Source organism: Dysidea avara, chromosome 1, assembly GCF_963678975.1.
Source record: "Dysidea avara chromosome 1, odDysAvar1.4, whole genome shotgun sequence".
Taxonomy (NCBI): Eukaryota; Metazoa; Porifera; class Demospongiae; order Dictyoceratida; family Dysideidae; genus Dysidea; species Dysidea avara.
In genome coordinates this window covers 51,030,173-51,052,950 of record NC_089272.1, presented here as the reverse complement: position 1 = coordinate 51,052,950, position 22,778 = coordinate 51,030,173, and the positions used below count along the sequence as shown (strand labels likewise).

The 22,778-nt window shown below is 39.5% G+C and overlaps 3 protein-coding genes and 1 long non-coding RNA gene across 4 annotated transcripts in view; 2 read left to right on the top strand and 2 right to left on the bottom strand.

The window, feature by feature from the left end:
• LOC136268200 (uncharacterized) overlaps positions 1-22,778 on the top strand; it is a 356,730-nt gene that overhangs the window by 241,576 nt on the left and 92,376 nt on the right. The gene's annotated exons all lie outside the window — the stretch shown is intronic.
• LOC136250934 (uncharacterized) lies at positions 5,102-5,659 on the bottom strand. The gene is made up of 3 exons (XR_010698847.1): positions 5,393-5,659; positions 5,300-5,338; positions 5,102-5,251 (listed from the first exon to the last, which is right to left on the bottom strand). It is a non-coding gene; the product is annotated as an uncharacterized lncRNA (long non-coding RNA).
• LOC136247339 (uncharacterized) lies at positions 19,226-20,271 on the top strand. The gene is made up of 2 exons (XM_066038964.1): positions 19,226-19,600; positions 19,654-20,271. Exons 1-2 carry the CDS (start codon positions 19,226-19,228, stop codon positions 20,269-20,271), a joined length of 993 nt encoding a protein of 330 aa, XP_065895036.1.
• LOC136268177 (uncharacterized) lies at positions 20,304-22,665 on the bottom strand. Its single transcript, XM_066063439.1, has 3 exons — positions 22,155-22,665; positions 21,975-22,101; positions 20,304-21,907 (listed from the first exon to the last, which is right to left on the bottom strand). Exons 1-3 carry the CDS (start codon positions 22,568-22,570, stop codon positions 21,125-21,127), a joined length of 1,326 nt encoding a protein of 441 aa, XP_065919511.1. The 5' UTR covers positions 22,571-22,665; the 3' UTR covers positions 20,304-21,124.

The window sequence follows — 22,778 nt, the reverse complement described above, 5'->3', positions numbered from 1 at the left end:
TCTGGTCTTCCTGGCCACGAGGTAATGATGAAATGCCTCGCGGAATACAGTACGGATGTTCATACGACTGGTTAGTCTTTTATTTAGTCTATAGATTAGAATGGTAGTGAAGGAACACTTTCCTGAGCCTCTTTCGTCTCAAGGTTAGAGAACTGACTAGCTTTAATGTCACATCGGGTAGTAAAAGTTAGGTTAGGGTTAGGGTAAGAGTTAGGCAATCATTTATAATCTGCTAGGTTAGGGTTAGGGTAAGAGTTAGGCAATCATTTATAATCTGCTAGGTTAGGGTTAGGGTAAGAGTTAGGCAATCATTTATAATCTGCTAGGTAGGGTTAGGGTAAGAGTGTTAGACTTTTATAGCTAGAATTAGTAAATATTATACAAGTCACAGTAGCGAAGCGGTAGTGCATGAGGCTTGAAATCAAGTGGTTGAAGGTTCGATTCCCGCTGTAGTTCACTTTTTTGTTCGCTCGAGACTTTTCAGTTTTCTTCTAAGTTCAGTAGTCTGAAAACGTTGTTTATAGATACCCACCATCGATTTCAGCTAGGAGGGGTATAAAAGCGATGCACTGAAATTCATACTTGATGTAGCCTTGGAGCTGCAAGTCCGGAGTGAATGCACCCGGACGATGACGTATCACACAACGTGGGCTTGTGTGACGTCGTGAGATCACGTGAGATTTATTTTCACGGAGTGCCAATGTGCTCTCCCTAACGCCTAGTGAAAACGATCGTCGTGGCTATGCAGTCAGAGTCGCCTCGGTAGGACTGAACGGTGCTGTTGTCTTGGGTTTCGTTTAGTGATTCAACGCATACTTCTCAGTCTTCTGTGAAGGCCCGTATCTTCTACAATCTGTGACACAAAGGTTAAAGGAAGGAATGCATCAGAGAAACCGTATAACATTACGATGCACGTCACGGATGCATTCACGGTAGTGTGTCATGCGGCCCAAGAAGCCGGCGCGCCACACCAGTGGGTATTTTACAGGAAGAACAATAACGCGATTTTCACGAATCTGTATATATAGCTCCGTGATGCCTTTGTGAATCACTACAAGTTGTAGAGGTTCCCTCCACTGTCAGTACTCCACATACCAAATTAGAAGTCAATCGCGCCTGGCGTTTCCGGGCTGCTGTTTCTATTGGTGTCCCTCAAGGATCCATCTTGGGTCCCTTGCTTTTTGCTTTATACATAAATGATTTGCCCTCGGTTGTAAGTCACTGCTTACTGGATCTTTATGCTGATGATGCTGAATTACATTTTTGTGGCTCGGATTTAAGGGTAGTGGAAAATGGTTTACAATCAGATCTGAATTCTGTGGCTACATGGTTAGGGAGCTCACGTTTGTGTTTAAATGTTGATAAGTCTAGTTGTATGCTCATTGGTAGCCGTCAGAGGGTGACAGGTCAGACCCTTTCTGTCTCAATTGGTGGTAGTGTGTTGTCTCGGGTGCATTCTGTTCGGTATCTTGGAGTATTAATTGACTCTGCGTTGTCTTGGAACTTGCATATTTGTAATATGTTGTCTAGAGTTAGATCAAGACTTGCTTCAATTATTCGGTTTGGGTCTCTGCCACCTGCAGTGTTGTGTGTATTATATTCAGCATTTGTGATGCCACTTTTTGATTACTGTGATGTTATCTGGACTCCATCTACGGCAAAACAGACTTGTATGACTGAAAGGATTCATTCCAAATTTATGCATAAGCTGCCGTCATCTTTCAGTTCCAAGTTTCAATTTACATTGACTGAACGTCGCCGTTTTCATACGGCTATTCAGATTTTTAAATCTTTACATCGAATTTCTCCTCCTTATTTACATGATATATTTCAGTTTTCGAAGGATGTTACTGGTCATCTTAGTCGTAATGTTAAACGTTTATTTGTTCCTAGAGTGTTTACCAACTATGGCAAACGAACTTTTTTCTACCGAGGAACTGTTTTATGGAACAACCTTAAGTCCACTGTTACTGAGGCTGCCACTTTGTCGTCATTTCGTAATTATTATCTTAATTCTTAATTCCTGTGTAATTTTGTCTATGTATCCTTAGTTGTGTATGTATGTTTGTTTGTTTTTTTTGTATATTATTAGTTATTGTATGTGTCTATTGTATGTTTGTTCAGGGCTCCACTGAAAATCAGTTTTACTGAGTGGACTCCCTGCTTAAAAATTACAATTACAATTACAATATGAGCCTTCAAATATTGACTCATTTTCTTTTTCTTTTTTCTCCTCTTCGCACACTTACAAAATCAATCATAAAACGCAAACGCGTTTTCCGATTGCCTTCACATTTGGTACACAGAAGCGGAATATAAGGGCGCATCTTGGTACCAAAATTGGTTGGAATACGATAAACAGAGGCAAAGGTATTAACGATTATTCACGAAAAATAACACGAATATATTGTCACGCCCACAGGGTAAACCGCTTACCGGAAGAAGCGTGCGTATAAGTTAACTATAATATTATATTGAACCTCAAACCTTTTGTGGTTTGAAAGAAATTGAGGTAAAGACCATGAAGATACAGCACAAATAGCAAGGGTGTGCAACAAATACGAGATCGAGATTGGTTAAACAAAATCGATTACCTGCTACGCCTACAAGACGAACCGCTAAGAGGAATGAGCTGGAAATCGGTGTATTGGTGGATTAATCATGTTAGAAAGGCCATGCAGTGGGTTAGAAGAATCGGATTAAAACTCAGTGAGTTATATTACGAAAACTAACTACGAACCGGTGTGCTGGTTCCCGATTGGATCGCCCGGGTGATGTTTTTCACCCTGACTTTGTGCATGGGAAGCCTGCGTACTTCGATGTTACTGTGCGTTGTCCATTACAAGAATCTCTGTTGGGTCGGTCTGCAGTTTCAGCAGGTGTGGCTGCTGCTAAGGGAGAAGAAGATAAGGATGCTCACCATGATGAGCTTGTACAGGCTGCTGGAGGTGTTTTTGTCCCCCTGGTGGTTGAGTCCTTGGGTTTGTGGTCTGCTGCTAGTCGTCCTGTCTTGCAGGATATTGCTTTGAGGACAACCACCAGGAGTGGCATTTCTCGTGGCCTAGCATACCGCCATCTGCTAGAGCAACTCTCTGTTTGTCTGTGGCGCCACAATGCCCGGACATTTTTACATCTATTTAGCCTGTTGCCTGGTAGTCCTTTGTGGGAGTTGAACTCTGTTTCATGCTCCCACTCCCTGCAGTTTGGTCTGTAGTCTGCAGGGCTTTCTTGTTAAGGCCCCTGTCCGGGGGTTTTGCTGTGTGTATGCTGGCGGTCCATGCGGTGTTTTTGTAGGCCTGTGTAGGCTCTATAGGTTTAGCTGCTTTTTCTTTCTTCTGCTTTTTGTCATTTATAAATTAAATTAGGTTTAACTTCTAGCTAGAGATTGGGGAGGATGGGAGTGCCATTAGGGCCGGAATAAAAAAACTAACTACGTGTATATAACAAGTGCGCGATATCGAGATACTCTAATAGTGCAGTCACACTAATAGAGCAGTCAGCTTAAGCATTCAGCTATATGCTTAATAACGAGTTCAGCTACAAAGATATCAACCTGTAGAGAGTTCAGCTACAATCTAATCACCCTATAGAGAATTCAGCCAAGTTAAAGGTCACCCTGTAGAAAGTTCGGTTAAGTCACAAGTGAAAGTTTGCAAACTTAACAATGACCCTGTAGAAAGTTCAGCCAAGTTAAATATCACCCTGTAAAAAGTTCAGTTAAGGTACAAGTGAGAGTTCAGCAAAGTTAACAATGACCTTGTAGAAAGTTCACGAAAGTTAAAAATCACCCTGAAGCAGTTGGCAAAGTTACATCACCTTGTAGAAAGTTCAGCCAAGTTAAAATCATCCTGCAGAAAGTTGAGTTAAGTTACAAGTCCATCCTATAGAAAGTTCAGCCAAGTTAAAAATCACATTGCAGAAAGTTCAGTCAAGTTACTAGTGAAACTTCAGCTAAGTTAACAATCACCCTGTAGAAAGTGCAGTTAATATAAGTTAAAACTCACCCTGTAGATTGTTCAGCCAAGTTAAAAATCGCCTTGTAGTAAGATCAGCCAAGTTAAAAATCACCCTGTAGAAAGTTCAGCCAAGTTAAAAATCACCCTGTAGAAAGTTCAGCCAAGTTAAAAAATTACCCTGCATGTAGAAAGTTCAGCCAAGATAACAATGATCCTGTGGAAATTTTAGCCAAGTTAAAAATCACCCAGTAGAAAGTTCAGTTAGCGATGTTACAAGTGAAAGTTTAAAAATCATCTTGTAGAAATTCGGCCAAGTCAAAAATCAACCTATAGAAAGTTCAGACAATTTAAAAGTCAACCTGTAGAAAGTTCAGCCAAGTTAAAAATCACCCTGTAGAAAGTTCAGACAAGTTAAAAATCAACCTTTAGAAAGTTCAGACAAGTTAAAAATCACCACTACAATAATGAAATAGATTTCCAGACTGTGGAAATGCAGTGTAAATGCCAGATTTCCACCAAAATTCCTTAACTTTCCTTACATCTGGAAATATTGTGTTTTCACAACTTTCCTGGAGAGATTCAGCCGTTTTTCCATAGCTTTCAATTCTGTGGAAAGGTAATGAATGGCAGTATTTCCAACAGGAAATGCTTGTTTACACATTCTACTACTATAGTATGTTCACGTTGAGCTGAATCCTGAAAAACAGCTAAAATTTAAATGTGGATTTTTTCTCAACGGAGTTAACATTTCATCTAACCAGATGATTATTGGTAACAGCAAAAGTGTCAACAACAGACTTGTACGGTTTGGCTCCATTACAAGTTCGGGAAAGGGCTGTAATGGACACTGTACTTATATGGCTTCCCCATAGGAAATGTATTGTGAAAATTTTGATTGGCCGTAAATATTATGTCAAACATTTGAACAAAAAGATTTCAAAATATTTTTAGCGGATCAAGCAGTACTACAAATGAGCCAAATTTCAAGATCATGTGTAATTGCATCCATGAGTTATTAAATGTTTTTGAGGATTCAGCTCAACGTGAATGTACTATACGTACCCACCCATTGTCCCAATTTCACTGCATAAGTGTCACCTTAATATTCACAATGTACAGAATAAATAAATGAATCATCCAAATTACAATAAATCATATATAATGTCATTGTTTCTCTGCCCATCCAGAAACTCTGAAATTTGCAGTGTCTGTTATTGACCCTCTGATCTACACTCTATCATGTACCTGACAACATCGTAGCAATGGTAATAGTCAGCTATAGCTACCAATGAAGTCTATGTAAAAATATACATATGAAATAACACAAAGAAAAAACTATATACCTGTAACTGTCCAGCAATTGTGTACCTCTAGATATATACCTAAAGGAAAGCACACCCATCAACAAAATTTTAAACCACTGTCAGACAACTTACCAGGAACTATTTAGAATGGATCACGATCAGGTCAATAAATGCACCAAATCTGTACTGAATATGGTAATGAACATTAACACAACAGAACACTAACTCATTATGAACACCACACATTGACTATACACACATCATTAATTAGGGTAACTATTTATCGATATTCTGATAACCTATCAGTCAAACAGTACAGTGGTACTGTTTAGTAGGGATCCCCCTGAAAGTAGTGCTCCCCAAAACGTACATCCATAAAAAGCAACTTTACTGAATAGTCTTACACCCCATTCACACTATCCCGGATTACCTGCAACGTGGGGGAAAACCAGGGTTGTTGAACTCAGGTCAGCCCTTGTTCACACTATTGCAGCAGCATCTGGTGCAAGTTTGGTAGTGTGAGCGCCGAATAATAATTATGAAGAAAAGTGCACAAGCTTTTGATTATTCAGGCGCTCAAGAAAAAAGGAACCAGGATTGAAATGAGTAAGCATAGAACCAGCTGAAATAAGTCCTAAAATGTTATGAGATGCCATGTTTAAGCTATTGGGTGCTCATTTCGCCAGGAATATTGACGCGTCATTCGAGTGCAACTGTTGCAAAGTCTACCATAGAACTACGGTACGTCATAGCCATTTTGAAGTACAGATTTAGAGCATAGAATATACTCGCTGTGTAGCCAACAGAAGCAAGTTATATTGTTAACCTGAGTTGGCAAGCTTGAAATTAGTGTTCCACCGATAATCGGATCGGTATCGTATCGGAGCCGATATTGGGCTTTTCGTATCGATCGGTATCGGTTATTCAGGTATTCCGATACCGATTAATAGCCACTCGCGCCAATCGTCATAACCATAACTATCATCATAAATCCTATGCTAGCAAAACGTGAGGTATAACAAGTTGGAAATAGTGTTGAGTATTATTCTAGCATAAAAGGTGCAGGAATTGCTTTGCTAAACATCAAGCAACTGCTACTTACTATGTTTGCATGAAAAAGATCGAAATACTCTAATAGAACAGTCACTGCACAATAATATATTCTACTAGAACAGTCACACATAGCCAGCTTGAGATGATTGTAAATTGTATAGCAATTATCGGTATCGGTATCTGTATCGGTGAAAATTTGCTTCTAGGTATCGGTATCGGATCGGTAGTTATTTTTCTGTATCGGTGGAACCCTACTTGAAATGCATCCACACTCTATCCTATCCCGGGCCAACCCGTGCCAGCCCACCTCTCCTTGTCATGCCGTGCTGGGTCTGGTTTGGAATGGTTTGATTGATTCACACTGCAATTTGTTCCAAGCCGTGCCATGCTCTACCAGGGCTAGAAGGTAGTGTGAATGGGGTGTTAGTGTTACCAAAGCCAGATATAGCATTTAAAACAATTAAACAGTTACAAAATACCAAATACAGAATTTAAAAACCACAGCCGTGTAAAAAAACGCAAGCACAGAAAACGCATAGTCCAGAAAACTGGATTGCATGCATGCCCTTTGAAACAACACGAAGGCTGTTTAAAAAGCTGTTGAAAAACTACACCATTTTACTCACCATTAAATTTTGGTTTAAACAGTCCAATCCTTCATCGCATCCTTCGAGCCTAGAACTTCACGCTGTGCCTTGACAGTACAAGCATTTCATCTTCTTCCTTCGCATATTGATAGACAAAAGGCTATATCTCAGCCATACTTCATCCTATCAACTTTCTCTAAACATCATCCTACTCGCCATGTCATGGCAATTCAGTTGGTATATAGGTATTAAGTGATTCATAAAATCGCTGCCTAGAAACGTGACTGTGTAGTGATTTAATGTGCACATAGTTACTCACAGACATTTTTTGCATACGTATAAGTATAATTTTAAATAACAGCTACTTATTTTTGGCATAGAAAATAACAAAGAGAGCTCAAAGCCTCATTATTTACAACACTGAGCAGTGAATACAACAACGGTTGTGAATGCTAAACAAATGTAGTCACTGTACACATTTAATAAACATCAGAAATGTCTTACAGATGTTAACATCCTAAGAATTTAACCACACCATATACTGGCCTGTTTACTACAAAAGTTTCAATATATTATTACGTAGTATGACTATTAAGATTCAGGCCTATGTATGTGCCACTACAAAAAAAAGATCAGCTATTAAAAGACTGGTGGTAACAAATCCTGCAGGAAAAATAATCTGCCATACCAAATACAGAAAACATAAGCACTTCTCACACTCATACAGGTTAGCAGTCATTACATTAACATTGCATGACCACTAACCTGAAGCTTTAAAAGTTCTCAATTGTGGTCAGGCCATTGTATTTGCATTGTTTATCACACTTGTGGACCACTAAAGAAATAACGAGTGCAAACAATCTGTAACACACGCACAACCTACTTGAAGATGCTGCTCAACACTCCAAGCTTCGTCATCACGAATCGTATCTCTCCACTCACTACTGTATAAACGCCTATTAAACAAACTGTAGTACTGGTACAAGAATTTATTTATTTTATTTATTTATTTATGACTTAACAGCATACAGAATTACAATACTATACATGGTTACAACAGGTTAATGGTTACAAGTATGCTGAAGGTCCACTGGCAACCTGTGCCAGTGGCCAAAAATAATTACAATTGATTAGTTATAGTTATATAATGATTAGTTGGGGAAAAGAAATTACGTAAATTACAAAAGTGATTGTTATTATATATACAAGGGCTACAGTGCTTCAAAATTAGGTGGTTTGGGGGACGTGTTACAATGGCTACAGGGGCATAAAAACGAATACGTACATACATTATTAGAGTCAAAATTTATTACAAAATGATTCCATAGGTAGTTAGTCAGTTTTATCTTTGTTGTTGCTATACTAAGATCACAATTGATGATGGGTAGTGCATTCCAGATCCGCGGTAGTCGATTGAAGTAAAAGTTGCTAGTTAATACACTGGGGCTTCTAATATGTTGTAACTTGTGACTTGTACCTAGACGTGTATTTCCTGATGCAAAACTAATAAAGTTGCTAATATTAAAAGAATTATGAATTATTTGGCAACTTTAAACACTTTATCAGAAACATAACGTCTAAGATGTCCAGAAAATACATAAGTGGCAAAATCTTGAGAGCCGTTAAACGATGTTTATAATCACTAGTGTATTGTATTGTATTGTATTAATGCTTTACAGTGACCAGCACTGAAGGTCTGCAGCACATGTTGCTGCAGCCTTAGGATTACCTAACCTAATTTCAAGGACTTAGACTTAGTGACTTATAGCTGAAAAGGTGTAACAGAAAAGGGGCCAAAGTAAGGAAAAAAATCCCTCCAGCCCCAGGAATCGAACTGCAGGTCACCCAATGTCTAGTCGGGGCCACACTCAGTCTCCTCCAGGAGGGATGGACTTTCTTCCTTAATCCTAAAGTATTTATTGTATTAATGCTTTACAGTGACCAGCACTGAAGGTCTGCAGCACATGTTGCTGCAGCCTTAGGATTACCTAACCTAATTTCAAGGACTTAGACTTAGTGACTTATAGCTGAAAAGGTGTAACAGAAAAGGGGCCAAAGTAAGGAAAAAAATCCCTCCAGCCCCAGGAATCGAACTGCAGGTCACCCAATGTCTAGTCGGGGCCACACTCAGTCTCCTCCAGGAGGGATGGACTTTCTTCCTTAATCCTAAAGTATTTATTGTATTAATGCTTTACAGTGACCAGCACTGAAGGTCTGCAGCACATGTTGCTGCAGCCTTAGGATTACCTAACCTAATTTCAAGGACTTAGACTTAGTGACTTATAGCTGAAAAGGTGTAACAGAAAAGGGGCCAAAGTAAGGAAAAAAATCCCTCCAGCCCCAGGAATCGAACTGCAGGTCACCCAATGTCTAGTCGGGGCCACACTCAGTCTCCTCCAGGAGGGATGGACTTTCTTCCTTAATCCTAAAGTATGTAGTCATTCAAAATATATCTTGTTGCTCTACGTTGAAGTCGCTCCAATGTTTTGATATCTTTCAATAAGTTGGGTTTCCACAATACAGAACCAAATACAGGTAAACTGACGCTTGCCTTTGTACTTGGAACGTCGTAAGGCTCTAAGCAACTTGAGCGATACTGAAAGGCCTTTCTTTTACCGTCACCAACGCCGGTGTCACAGTGATATATGTTTCCCCGGGTAACGTGTTTCCCACACACATATCCCTAGGGATCCGTGTTTCCCCGCACATATATCACTAGGGATCCGTGTTTCCCCGGCACCAAAAGCTGTCAGTGATATGCGTTTCCCGTAGCGATTTTTTTAATATTTCACCGCACACACATATCCCTAGGGATTCGTGTTTCCCCGCACGTATATCACCAGGGATCCATGTTTCCCACCTAAGATATAGCCATCGTGCAGTAACTCCAAGGTCCTATGGCTAGTTGCAAACAGTACGCGATCCAACCATTCAGTATATATATTGCTATCTAGCTAATAGACACAGGGGCGGATCCAGAGTTTGGAAAGAGGGGGGCACCTTTCTAAAAAGCAGTTGAAGACCAAAAAAACTTGCTGAAAACCAGTTGAAGACCAAAAAAAAAAAAAAAAAAAAGGTCATGACAATAATACCTAGTTATCCTTACCAACTATATCACGTCTGTTATGTAAAATAAAATCCTATTTATAGCTTCATAGGTAAGCTACACTGCCTCATGAACATTGTGACTGCTTTATTAGAGTAATTGACTGCTCTATTAGAGTATCTCGATCTTGTATGCAATTCCTTGAAGGGGGGGGGGGGGCATTTGCCCCAAATGCCCCATCCTGGATCCGCCACTGTAGACACCCATGCATATTGCATGTATATAGCTATAGTTAGCTAACTAGCTATATAGCTACTATATATATAAGCTAATACAATAATTATACTAGCTAGCTATACTAATAATCAGAACTATAGTCATTCAAAATAAACTTTGTTGTTCTTCTCTGGACCTGCTCAATAAGTGTGATGTCCTTGACAGGGGCGGATCTAGGATTTATAAAGGGGGGGGGGGGGGGCTAACTCAAGGTACTAATCTCTTAGGTAGAAGTGTGCAACGCACACTTCCCAGCATGCTGGAACTAGAGGGGCCTAAGAGCATGCCCCCCCCCCCCCCCCCCCCCCCCCCCAGGAAATTTTGAAAAATAGATGCTAAAATACTGCAATTTGGAGACATTCCCACATAAAATTCATAATATTTTCTGCCTGTAGATTATATATACAGCCTTTAGATTATAGGTATGGCTCTCTGAAGCATTTTACTAATGGAAAAGTTTGGATAGGTACAGACAACTAAGTACATGATGCACCCTCTCACAATTGCACAACACTGAATAGGTGCATGTTAGAACAATAATGTTGAAAGTGGAAAATTTTGAAATTTGAACAATACAAGATTGAATCTGAGAGAATTTTCAATGGAAATTGTGTACCTGAATTAAGTATTGCCATACAAATTAACTACACATGCAAGTGGATGAATGAAACCCTTTAAACAGACCAATACACTTCATTGTATGTATAGGTGCAGGTAGATTTGGAAAAATTTCATAACAGAACCAACTACATGTTTCCAGTGAATGTTCTATTAGAGTAGTTAGCTGACTGCTCTATTAGAGTATCTCGATCTTGTACACCTCCAATGCTGATCCGGGTCCTTGTTACATAAACTTTAGCATGAATCCACTGATAATACCTTGGAAAGATGTTTATTAGGTGGTTTTATGAGTATTTGTATTGATCATATAATTATGCTAAGACAAAATTTCATTATAATTCTCAGCATATTGATCAAGTAAAGCCTAAATATGAAGGAGGGGCTTCAGCCCCCAAAGCTCCCCCCTCCCCCCCTGGATCCGCCCCTGCTTGATATGGTTAGGTTTCCAAATCACTGAACAGTATATAACTTGCGATCTCACTAAGGAAATATACAAAGTTCTCTTGGCTGTCACTGTTTGATGCTTGCTAAAGCTGCGATGGAGCAGTCCTAGCATTCTGTAGGTCTTAGGGATTATGTTTTTGTAGTGTTAATCCCAAGATAGGTCTGATGATATTATAATTCCGAGATTTTTATGTGAACTATTTGTTAAAACCTGTGTGTCAGCTATTTTGTAATTAGTGATGACTTTTGCATTAATATAGGTGGACACTCTTTTTTGGATTAAAGAACATATTATATCTCATACTCCACAAAGTTGCTGAGTCTAAACCATTTTGAAACAGTGAAATATCTCCAGGACTACAAACAGTATTGTAAATCTTGATGTCGTCAATGAACAGTAAAGTTTTACTGACGGTAACACAAGATGGTAAATCATTCATGTAAATAATGAAGAGTAGGGGTCCCAAAATACTCCCTTGGGGAACCCCAGATAGAACCGGCAAGGGGGTAGATAATGACTGACTGCATGCCAAAGCTGTAGCTACATTGATTAGTTATACATAGCTGCAATCACATGATTTACTCTATATAGCTAGAGATAGTATTTTATTGTGTATACATGTACTTGTGAGAGAGAACCATCACTAATAATTGATGAGAAAACATGCATGATTACAAACAAATTATATATTATGTGTTATGTGTCCTCGGACAACATGCGACCACACGTCTGACCAACAGTGGACAGCAGTGGGCATGGCAAGGAAAAAAAAAATTAGCTACTGTTTTATTAAACTGATGCTATAGCTACATAGCCAAATTACAGCACAGTTTAGCAGTTATAGTTGAATGCCAGTGAATGGCTTGATTTCCTCCATCAACATGTATAAATATAGTATTAGTTGTATAGGTATGGCTAGCTATGATTATTAAAAGTGCATACGCGCCTATATGCTATAACACTACGTACGTACGTTGCACATGACTTTATAAAGGGGACACATATTACCCGGGGAAACACATATCACTGTGACTTGTAGGTCGCTAGCGAGTTAGTGATATGTGTGCGGGGAAACACGGATCTCTAGGGATATGTGTGCGGGAAACACGTTACCCGGGGAAACATATATCACTGTGACACCGGCCACAAGATTTGGGTTGCCGATCGAGTTGCACTCCTCGACAACATTTTCCGCTCTGTGTTGTGTTCGCGCCTTCGCGTCAAACAGCGGCCACCACCTCAATGAACGAGTGGCTCCATTAAAGTTCAAACTGTAGTACTTCGACATCAATCAATGCTTCTTTGTCAATCTACAACTTCCCGTGTAAATGTGACAGAGGTGTAGCCAAGTTTCTTTTTTAACTTCCGACGTCACAAGCTTACCAGTAACTGACACGCATCCCAAATGACTAGATTTCTTGATAGTTTGTGCGCTACTACGCACGGTATCACCAAGTGCAAATAACATTCAACTAGTTCGTGTTCATAGATAGCATGGGGCGCGCGGCTTTATTCTTCACCGAACTAAAATATTAGAGACACTTCTATTTTTAGCCTTCACTACTCACGTGATAGCACATTTTAGCACCTGAAGACTACAGTATTTTGCAAGACGGTTGTCAGTTACAATTTCTTTCACTGGTGATATCACATGAAAAACAACCAATCGGATACTTCGTAAGAATTTGAAAAAATCTGGATTCCTATCATTGGTTGGAATGACTGACAACCGACATGCAAAATACTGTAGTGAGCTCGCAAGGCGGAAGTAGTCTGGCGCAGCCGACTCTATTTTAGGCGCCTCTAAGCACCCCGTTAAAATAGGGTCTGGTCTGTCTAGCATAATGGACTTGTTTCCGTTACTGAAAACTGGTGCGTCCAATGAAATCGCAGTATTGCCAATTATAGCATAGTTGCCGCAAGACGTGAGTGGGTAACTAAGACTACGAGGTTGAAACGGAAGTCGCTTTGTATTAAGGTTACAGAATCAGCGTGTAATAAACACCTTACCAGCGGACATATTATTGTCTCACAACTTTAACTCGACCTTAAACATAGATCGCCCATAGAAAATAAGCCTGTGACATCTCTAAAACATTATTGCCATGATTTGATTCGTCAGTATTCGCGAGTTTATGGTTTTAACGTTACCAATTAGCGGGAGCCGCAGCGTACTAAGTCGGAAGCAAGAGTCACAACTCACAAGTGATAAAGGAGACCAGTGATATGGATGACGCTACGAACTTACTGTCTACGAGGTGATAGCGTTATGTGTACCAGCTTCAATGGAAGTAGTTTCGTCGAGCATCGATCGTCGCACGTGCTACAACCGGACTCCAACAAATTCGTCCACGCCCCAAGTAGAACTGTATTTTAGTACAAATACTATGTATCACAGCTACTTACGTTAGCCACAGCCTGTGCTACAGTCCTAGGACACAGGCATAGTATGATAAGTTCACCCTGCTTCCTGCCCGCTTCAACCGGTGAAACTCCACGTATTGCACGAAATCCCAGCCTACACTCTCCTCTTGCTAGCAGAACATACAACCTTACAACGTATTGGCCTGAACTTATGACTGACAATAAAACCGCCATGCCACTACACTGTTCCGAAGTGAGATCGACTTGATAAATAATGACTGCATTCAGTAATGAAGTAGCTAGTTATGTGAGCTGTAATAATACGACACCGTATGTTGGTTAGCCCATCATTGGGTCATTAGCCTTTTGTGTGATTATGAACGATTTTGAATGTTTCGTGGGGCATGCCTGCCCCCCACCACCACCTGGCTAGCTACGCCGCTGGCTACGTATACGTCTCACATATACGTACCGTAAGGCAGACTCCCACTACGAACGATGTCCACGAAAGAGTTCGCTATGTTGGACCACGTCTTCACTCTGTCAGAGTCTTCTTTCACTTCCAAGCTGACTTGGCGAGTGGGTGATGAGTTAGCCATTCTCAGCCAACGTGAAGTTGAGTACTCGAGAAAGTAGTCGTGCAGCTGTTTCTTGTGCTGACAAGCATAACTCTAGTAGTTCAGTTAACTTGTTGTCAGGTGCGCCCCAGGGCTCTGTCCTGGGACCTCTTTTGTTCTTGCTGTATATCAACGATCTCCCTTGCACTGTTTCATCTCATGTTAAGCTGTACGCAGATGACACTTTAATATACAGAATCATCCACACACCCGAAGACATAACAATATTAAAAAGAGATCTGGACACCCTATCTGAATGGGCAAAGAAATAGCTAATGCAGGGGCGGATCCAGAGTTTCGAAAGAGGGGGGGCACCTTTCTGAAAAAAAAACAGTTGAAGACCAAAAAAACTTGCTGAAAACCAGTTGAAGACCAAAAAAAAAAAAAAAAAAAAAAAAAAGGTCACAACAATAATAGCTAGTTATCCTTACCAACTATATCACGTCTGTTATGTAAAATAAAATCCTATTTGTAGCTTCATAGGTAAGCTACACTGCCTCATGAACATTGTGACTGCTTTATTATATAGAGTAATTGACTGCTCTATTAGAGTATCTCGATCTTGAAGGGGGGGGCATTTGCCCCAAATGCCCCATCCTGGATCCGCCACTGTAATGAGTTTTAATCCTTCTAAATGTATGTATCTATCACCCACAAGACCCATCCTTTACCATCAAGTTACTCAATCTGTGACTCAGTTATTCAACAAACCAACAGTGCCAAATACCTAGGAGTAACTATTACAAGTAATCTCTCATGGTCTGAACACATCAACAAGACAACCAACAAAGCCAATTCCACCAGAGCTTTCTTGCAAAGGAATCTTAAGCAGTGCCAAGCATCTGTCAAATCAGCTTGTTACACAACTTATATCCGTCCTATGCTTGAGTATGCTTCAACTGTCTGGTCTCCCCATCTAGTTGGAGATACAAATAGAATTGAAATGGTCCAACGTCACTCCACGAGATTTGTACATAACAACTTTAACAGAACAGCAAGCGTCACAACAATGTTAAACCAACTGAACTGGTGTACTTTAGAGCTTAGAAGAAACCAAGCCAAGCTAAATATGTTTTACAAAATTATTAATAACCTCATATCAGTACCACATTACCATCTTACCCAGTCATCTACAACCACCCGGGGTCACAACATGATTGAGATATATTCAGCTGGCAGCTAGAACAAACACATCTGTACTCCTTCTTCTCATCCGCCATCAAACTTTGGAACTCCCTACCTGAGGAAATTGTACTCTCACCAAACTTTGATCAATTTAAAACACTTTTAGACACTCATCTCTTTAATTAGTCTTAATCATTACATGTACGATATACTCAACTCTGAGTACTGTACATTATAAATAAATAAATAAAACTCCAGCACTGACACTTGACCAGTAAGTGAAATATTGCAACTACTACCACTGTTACCAGCTAGCACATTGACAACTATTTCACACAACACGAGAAGATCATACAGCAACAACACCCTCATCTTTGAAGCATTTCATTCATTAAGGTTATTAAGCGCCGGCAGATTTAATTAATGAAACCGAGAACTTCCCCAATCACATTCCTATCATCACGTGATGTATATGCAATTCCACTTATATCATGAATTAAAATTTTAATATGCTTTTCTCCGAGCAAGATGGCTTACTCCACACGGGCTATACAGTAGTTAATAGTACAGGGCGTAGCTGAAAAACAGCTTTGCTGATGGTACCTCCCTGTTTAAATAACTATTAAAAAGAAGTTTTGTTTGGTCATCCCAACAAAAATGTACTTAGCTAGTTTCTGTAGTAAAGTATCAGCACCATGATTGACTGTGACACATTAGACATGTAGAATTTAGATATTTATTTTAGTAGAAGCTAACAAATTAATATAATCTGTACATGTGATCTGTCTACTGTACTGAGCTATATTGTGCCTGAGCGAAGTTTAACAGTATCTTAGAACAACACCATGACAATTGGCCATTGGTAATAAAACTACAATAAGGGGGGAGAAGGTACTAGTAAAGCATGCAAGTATAGGTTAATTGTTGTGACTAGTCTATATAGCTGCTTGCCATCATTAATTTGACAATCAATAATCAGTACATCACAGTGTAGCTATATTACAGTGATAAAAAATATCATTGAGGACTCTTAAATTATTAGTCTTTGAGCATGAGCCACCTCAGCAAGACATTACCACTGCAGCCCCCAGTGTGAAAATCCCAAAGTAGAAATGTAGCTATGTGCATTTAAGCACTTTGCAATTGACCACTTATATTTGTATAAAGGAAAAGGTGGCAATCATCGACGCTCATTGACAACCTATACATGTATAGCTAAACATGATGTAACTTAGTACAGTTAAATCAAGCAACTCTGATACCAAATGGTGGAGGTGATAGCAATGCTGCTGCATGAGATTGAATAAAGCTTACTATTATAATGTACTAATTGTGTATACCACAGTATTGAGCCATGTACAAGCCTTATGTCCTTTGCATAGCATGGATGGTGCACAGAATATCAGTTTACCCTGTCTCTGCTGTCACATGTACATATTATTCCTGTATCCAGCTTGTGTCTACATCAGAACCTGTGTCTACAACACTTTGGGACTCATCAAGTGTCCCTATTATCAAGGCGTCTGGATTTACCAGGTCAGTTTACATGCTGTCTGAACCAGGAGCAATACCATTACCATAGGGCTGTGAAAAACCTAACGATACATGTAGGCATCAATGCAAATTGCAATCATCATTATTGTGGTAGTTGTCATTATTGTGATAATAGTACTGTAACTTTCAGCGTACTGCAGAACATAATCTACAATATAATAACACTTATTTATCACCCTTTCCTTTTTAGGTAACTTTTTATGTAGATTTCCATTATTTTAGTGTGGTTTAGATTAAATTTGTAAAGAGTATTGTAGTTCATGTAAGTATCATTGTAATTGGATAATCAGTATAGCATTTTTGAGATACCAGATATTTTATTATCACACAGTATTTGTGTCCCTATTCTCAATTGTCATGATTAACAGGTTCTACTGTTCAGGATGTCATGCACACTGCTTGGTAGTTTGTAGGCACAAGGAGAGGGCGATGTGTATATAGTAGCTATATGAGTCAGGGCTGGATGCAAGATTTATAAAAGGGGGAGAGGCTAATTTGAAGCATATGTCTTGCAGTGTACAGAGCATGCTGAAGGTAGGGGGTCTGGGGGCATGCCCCCCAGCTAGGAAAATTTTGAAAAATTGATTCCAAAATACTGCTATTTGGTAACATTGCAGCATAAAATCCTTACTGTTTTCAGTGTCCTTTTAAATTATATCATTATCCTATTTATACCTGTACCAATATTGTCAAAATTTTGGACTTTGTAAGAGGGTACATTTCCTGGGGGCATGGCCTTTAGGAAAATTTTGAAACATTAATGCCAAAATTGGTAACATTTTGGGAAGGAAATCCTTACTGTTTGAGTGAATTATGTCATTACCTTTTAGCTATACAGCTGAAATTTTCGACAATGCAATAGGGTACATCAAAATGCTGCAGGACAATACCGTTTCCTTTATCTGCCCTATAGTCTTGTATATAACTGAAATAGACTTGGCTGGTACTCCAAGGTAGGGTAAGTGAGGTCATCTAGAAAATTATAGTATTAGAGCCAATTAGGTGACCATAATTTAGAAGTATTTATAGTCATTAACTGCACTGAGATGGAAAATTTAAGATTTGAACGGTTTGAGATTGGACATTGCCAACAATGCAATACATTTTTTGTCATACAAGTGTATTATTGCAGTTTCACACAATAGCTACTATTATACAGGGGCCCATAATCAGAGGAGGCCGGACAACCCCCGTTTGCAGTGGAGGGTCCAAGGGTGGAACGTTCTAATAGAAACACTCTAATAGAGCAGTCACTCTAATAGAGCATTCACCCGTTTGCATTTTGCAGGGAATACATTTGCACACTCACTTCACACTCATTTTACACACAAAGGTTAACCAGATTTTGATACAGTAAACCTATGAATTTTTGACTGGTAGTCAGTTTTAAGTGCATTAAATTCATTTGCCAGCACTAGATCACTGAATATTTAGCTATTAAGTGATGCTACGCACTACTAATGGTTATTTGACTATAGACTATGTGCGATCTAGGGCGTGGCACTTATTACATCATTAAAAAATCACGTGAAAAACGCATCCGCCATTTTTTGAGGGCAAAAAGGAACAAGTGATGCTGTTGAGTGCCGAAATCGTTGTAAAGCGGGAAAAGTTACATTGTACACCTTCCCTAAGAATCTGGTGCGAAGAAGACAGTGGATACAAGCTATTCACCGTGAAGCTTGGGAACTAACTCAGCATTCTCTGGTCTGTGGAAGGCATTTCATTTCAGGTAGACACGGGATGAAAGTGTGTAATAGTTATACTGTAAATAATCAGAATGCTGCTTGGTTAAGTGTAATATTTTGTGAATGCACTACAACCACTACTGAAGTTTTTCTGTATTTTACAGGAAGACCTTGCAGGTTGAAATGGGATCCTGACTATGTTCCATCAATATTCTCATTTAAAGAGAGAAATGAAGAAGCAGATAAAGATAAGTTGGCTAGAAGTCATAGATTGCAGAACAGGAGAAGGGGCTATGCATCAAGTACATGCTTGAGTACACGTAAGGCATCACGAAAGTGCAAATCAACTACTACTCGTGATCAGGTGCCACAAGTTTAAAATGCCGAGGAGTTGATGTCGACAGAAAATGATATAACTGATAGCACTGGAACAATGGATAATGAAATTTTAAGTAGTGCTGTTGAGACCATGGAGATTGACCATGGGCAGCATTGTGATGGTCCTGACGATTCTTCTGTGTTACATTAGCCCCGAATGCTTTCACATCTAGCAGAAGAATGTCTTAAGGGATACATACCTTCACTTGTAATGATCATTCATAAGCAGCAGCAGATTATTCAGCAACGACATCACGTTATTGATGCACTTAATGATAAAAAGGTGTCACTGGAAAAATGTCTAGATGGACAAAAAGAGTTAACTGAAATGGTGAAAGAAGAGCTGCAGACCGCATCTGTATTACTCAGCCCCTATCTCCGAATGAAGGATGATGATGAACAAACTTATTTTTATTCTGGTTTGCCATCATATTCTGCATTTACCACACTACTTGCTTTGCTTTCTACTGTTTTACCTCCTTATGAGCACAGAGGAATAAGTCATAGTGACCAGCTTCTGATGGTCTTGATGAAACTGAGACGGGCAACAACGAATCAGGATCTAGCTTATCAATTCAGAATTGATGTAACCAGAGTGTCTAAAATTTTCATCAGTGGATTGATACAATGGCCTTTCAGCTAAAGCCTCTAGTAAAATGGCCAGAAAGAGGAATGATCCGGACCACTATCCCTGACTGTTTTAAGCCAAAGTATGTCCGTACAACATGTATTATTGATTGTTCAGAAATCTTTATTCAACGCCCATCTTCATTAACAGCAAGAGCCGAGACATATTCTAATTACAAAAGTCATAACACTGTGAAGTTTCTAATTGCTATTAGCCCCACGGGTGCAATTATCTTTGTTTCTAAGTGTTGGGGAGGACGTGCCAGTGACAAACACATTACTGCACACAGTGGGTTTTTGGACAAGCTGATGCACGGTGACTTGGTTTTAGCTGATAGAGGTTTTGATATAACCGAACCTTTAGCTCTTCGTGGTGCTTCACTAGCAATTCCTCCTTTCACAAAGGGAAAACCCCAACTCTCACAGAGGGAAGTGGAGACAGCTAGAGAATTGTCTAGGGTGAGGATCCATGTGGAACGAGCCATTGGAAGGCTCAAAAACTTCAGAATTTTACAGTCAACTCTACCAATCACCCTGGTGAAATCTGCTACTGATGAAGAATTTTGTACCATTGATAAGATCTTATTTGTATGTGCTGCATTATGTAACTTGCAACCACCTTTGGTTTAAAATTATGTGAAGAAATTATATACGCCACAACATTTTAGTTCATCAGTATGTTATAAAGAATTCACAAATCTAAAACTGAACTATGATGCAGAATATAAAATGGGACAGTACATAATCACATATTAAGAAAATCAAATATTACAGTTAGGACAGAACCAATCTCCTCTAGGGGCTCGCTTTATGCCAACACATTTGAAGTGAAACCATGAAATCTTACACTCAGAATTATCACAGCAAATCATCTTTCCATGCTCACCTTCTTGACAAAAACAGTATGTAACTTCTTCATTGCTGGTGGCTGCTACAGTAGTGGAGCTGGACAACTCACTTGCAACTAATACATTGCGAGTTAGGATTTCTGGTAACATAATTTCTACATAAAACTTTGTTAGCTTTCTAATCAAACTTTCAGTGAAGTTAGAATTTACTTCCATTCGCTCTATTAGAATTCCCTCGGGTGTCCATACAACAAAATCACAGTACTGTTTGCAGCTAACTACAAGCTGTCCCTGTACCTGTGTATAATATTTGTGATTCTGACGAAGCCCAGTTTCATTTTAAAATGAATGTTTCAACCTGTGAAGCTGTGATGGGTGAGTACCTTTACCCGAAAATGGGCACTTAATCTCCACAATTCCTTGTCCACCACAGCAACTACATTCTACCAATGCATCTGGGCTTGCACCCAAAAAAGGATATTGGGGGTTAACAACCAACCCAGTCAATGTACACCGGAATCCTTGATGTAATGATGACATTTTGGCAATGTATTCTCTCCTTGCTGTGTCTTCTTTTTCAACTCCCCATTTAATGGCCGGAATGTGACTGATGTCCACATTACATAGCAACCTCTTTAAAAGACTATCAGGACTATTTTTTCCTTGAAAGTGAAGACATCGTGGAACAAAGAAGCAGTAATACGACCTTGTCGTTGACTATACCAGTCACTGCTTAGCCTTTGGGTGCGTGTTGCTAATTCAATGGCCATAGCTTGCTCATCAGTAACAGACAAGCTTACAAACACTTCTTTTGACAACTGAAGCAACATTTCCTTACTCAGTTTTTTGTGTTTGGGATCAAATAATTCAAGCAAAGGCTTTGGGATATTGGGTACTACTTGTGTAGTCACCAAGGAAGAAATTGATGCATCAGCACTGGATGTTGTTGATTCCATCACGGGTGTTGTGACCATTGATGTATCAGGACTCACTGATGATTCCACCACGGGTGTTGTGACCATTGATGTATCGGGACTCAATGATGATTCCACCATGGGTGTAGTGGCCGTTGATGTATCAGGACTCACTGATGATTCCATCACGGGTGTTGTGACAATTGATGAATCAACACTTGAGGATATCATTCCTGAGTCAGTTACAGAATCTACAATTGGTATACCAACACTCGATGTCACTTTGGATAGCTGAGAATCGTCATCAGGTTTTGGAACAATAGTAAAGACAGAAGCATGGGGCAAACAATTATTGATTGCACTGTAGAGTGTTTCTGGTGGTATTTGTGACAAATTTCTTTGCTGCTTTTTAGCTGAAGAAGTAAACTCACTGCAAGTCTGTTTTCTTTTAGAACTGTGTTTAGGCTTTACAAAATTAATATTTCTGACTTCAGCAGGATTTATCTGTAGAAAGATAAAAATTTATAAACACTATTACCTAATTCGTAAATACAGCAGTATGATAACTCACATTTTCTTTATACCAGTTGTTCCAATTACAGCTTGTGGAGGTGCACGATGGCTTAGTAAGACCCAATCGAACAGCAGTTTCAACCTTGAAAAGTATAGCCGCTATGTGACTGCACACTTCACCCAGGCTACATATTAAACCAAGAATGACAATATATCTGTACTACCATGTAGAACTTACCCGGCTTTGTAAGTACAATGTGCTGTTATAACTTCAGCATCAGCCTTCTGCAATATGACCCAGGCCTTATGGGCTTGATCTGGAGTCTTTTGACTGGGGTTCACCAAAGCTTTTAGGATGACATGATTCCTATGCCCATAGCAGTAGACAGTGCGGACATGACCGTTGCAAAAATAGTTGTACGCGTCCAGAGACTTGTGGGCTTTCAACTTTTCCTTGGTATAAGGCCCTTTGGTTTCGATTAAATATGAATATAAATCACCATACACCAGATCTGGCCACTGTGTCGTATCATCCGTCCACGATTCCTCGCCAATAGAGTATGGATCAGGTAGTACTTCATCACGTATTGTGAGCTTTTCAACATAGCGTCTTTGTGCTAAATAATCTAACGATTTAAAATACTCAGAAGTCATAATTTCAACATTCGCTTTTGCCCTCAAAAAATGGCGGATGCGTTTTTCACGTGATTTTTTAATGATGTAATAAGTGCCACGCCCTAGATCGCACATAGTCTATAGTTAGACGTTATCGCGAAGTTGGAAATTGCGTTTTGTAATAGTCCAATTACAAATGTATGCACGGCCGGCCTTAGCAATCTGGAGGCCCTAGGTAAAGCCAAAG

Bases quoted from the DNA above. Each gene is read 5' to 3' on its own strand.
- LOC136247339 (XM_066038964.1), top strand. From the start codon at position 19,226: ATGATCATTCATAAGCAGCAGCAGATTATTCAGCAACGACATCACGTT. The intron at 19,601-19,653 runs GTAACCAGAGTG...ATGGCCTTTCAG, and splicing joins CTTATCAATTCAGAATTGAT to CTAAAGCCTCTAGTAAAATG.
- LOC136268177 (XM_066063439.1), bottom strand. From the start codon at position 22,570: ATGACTTCTGAGTATTTTAAATCGTTAGATTATTTAGCACAAAGACGC. The intron at 22,102-22,154 runs GTAAGTTCTACA...TTTAATATGTAG, and splicing joins CATTGTACTTACAAAGCCGG to CCTGGGTGAAGTGTGCAGTC. The intron at 21,908-21,974 runs GTGAGTTATCAT...ATCTTTCTACAG, and splicing joins ACAACTGGTATAAAGAAAAT to ATAAATCCTGCTGAAGTCAG.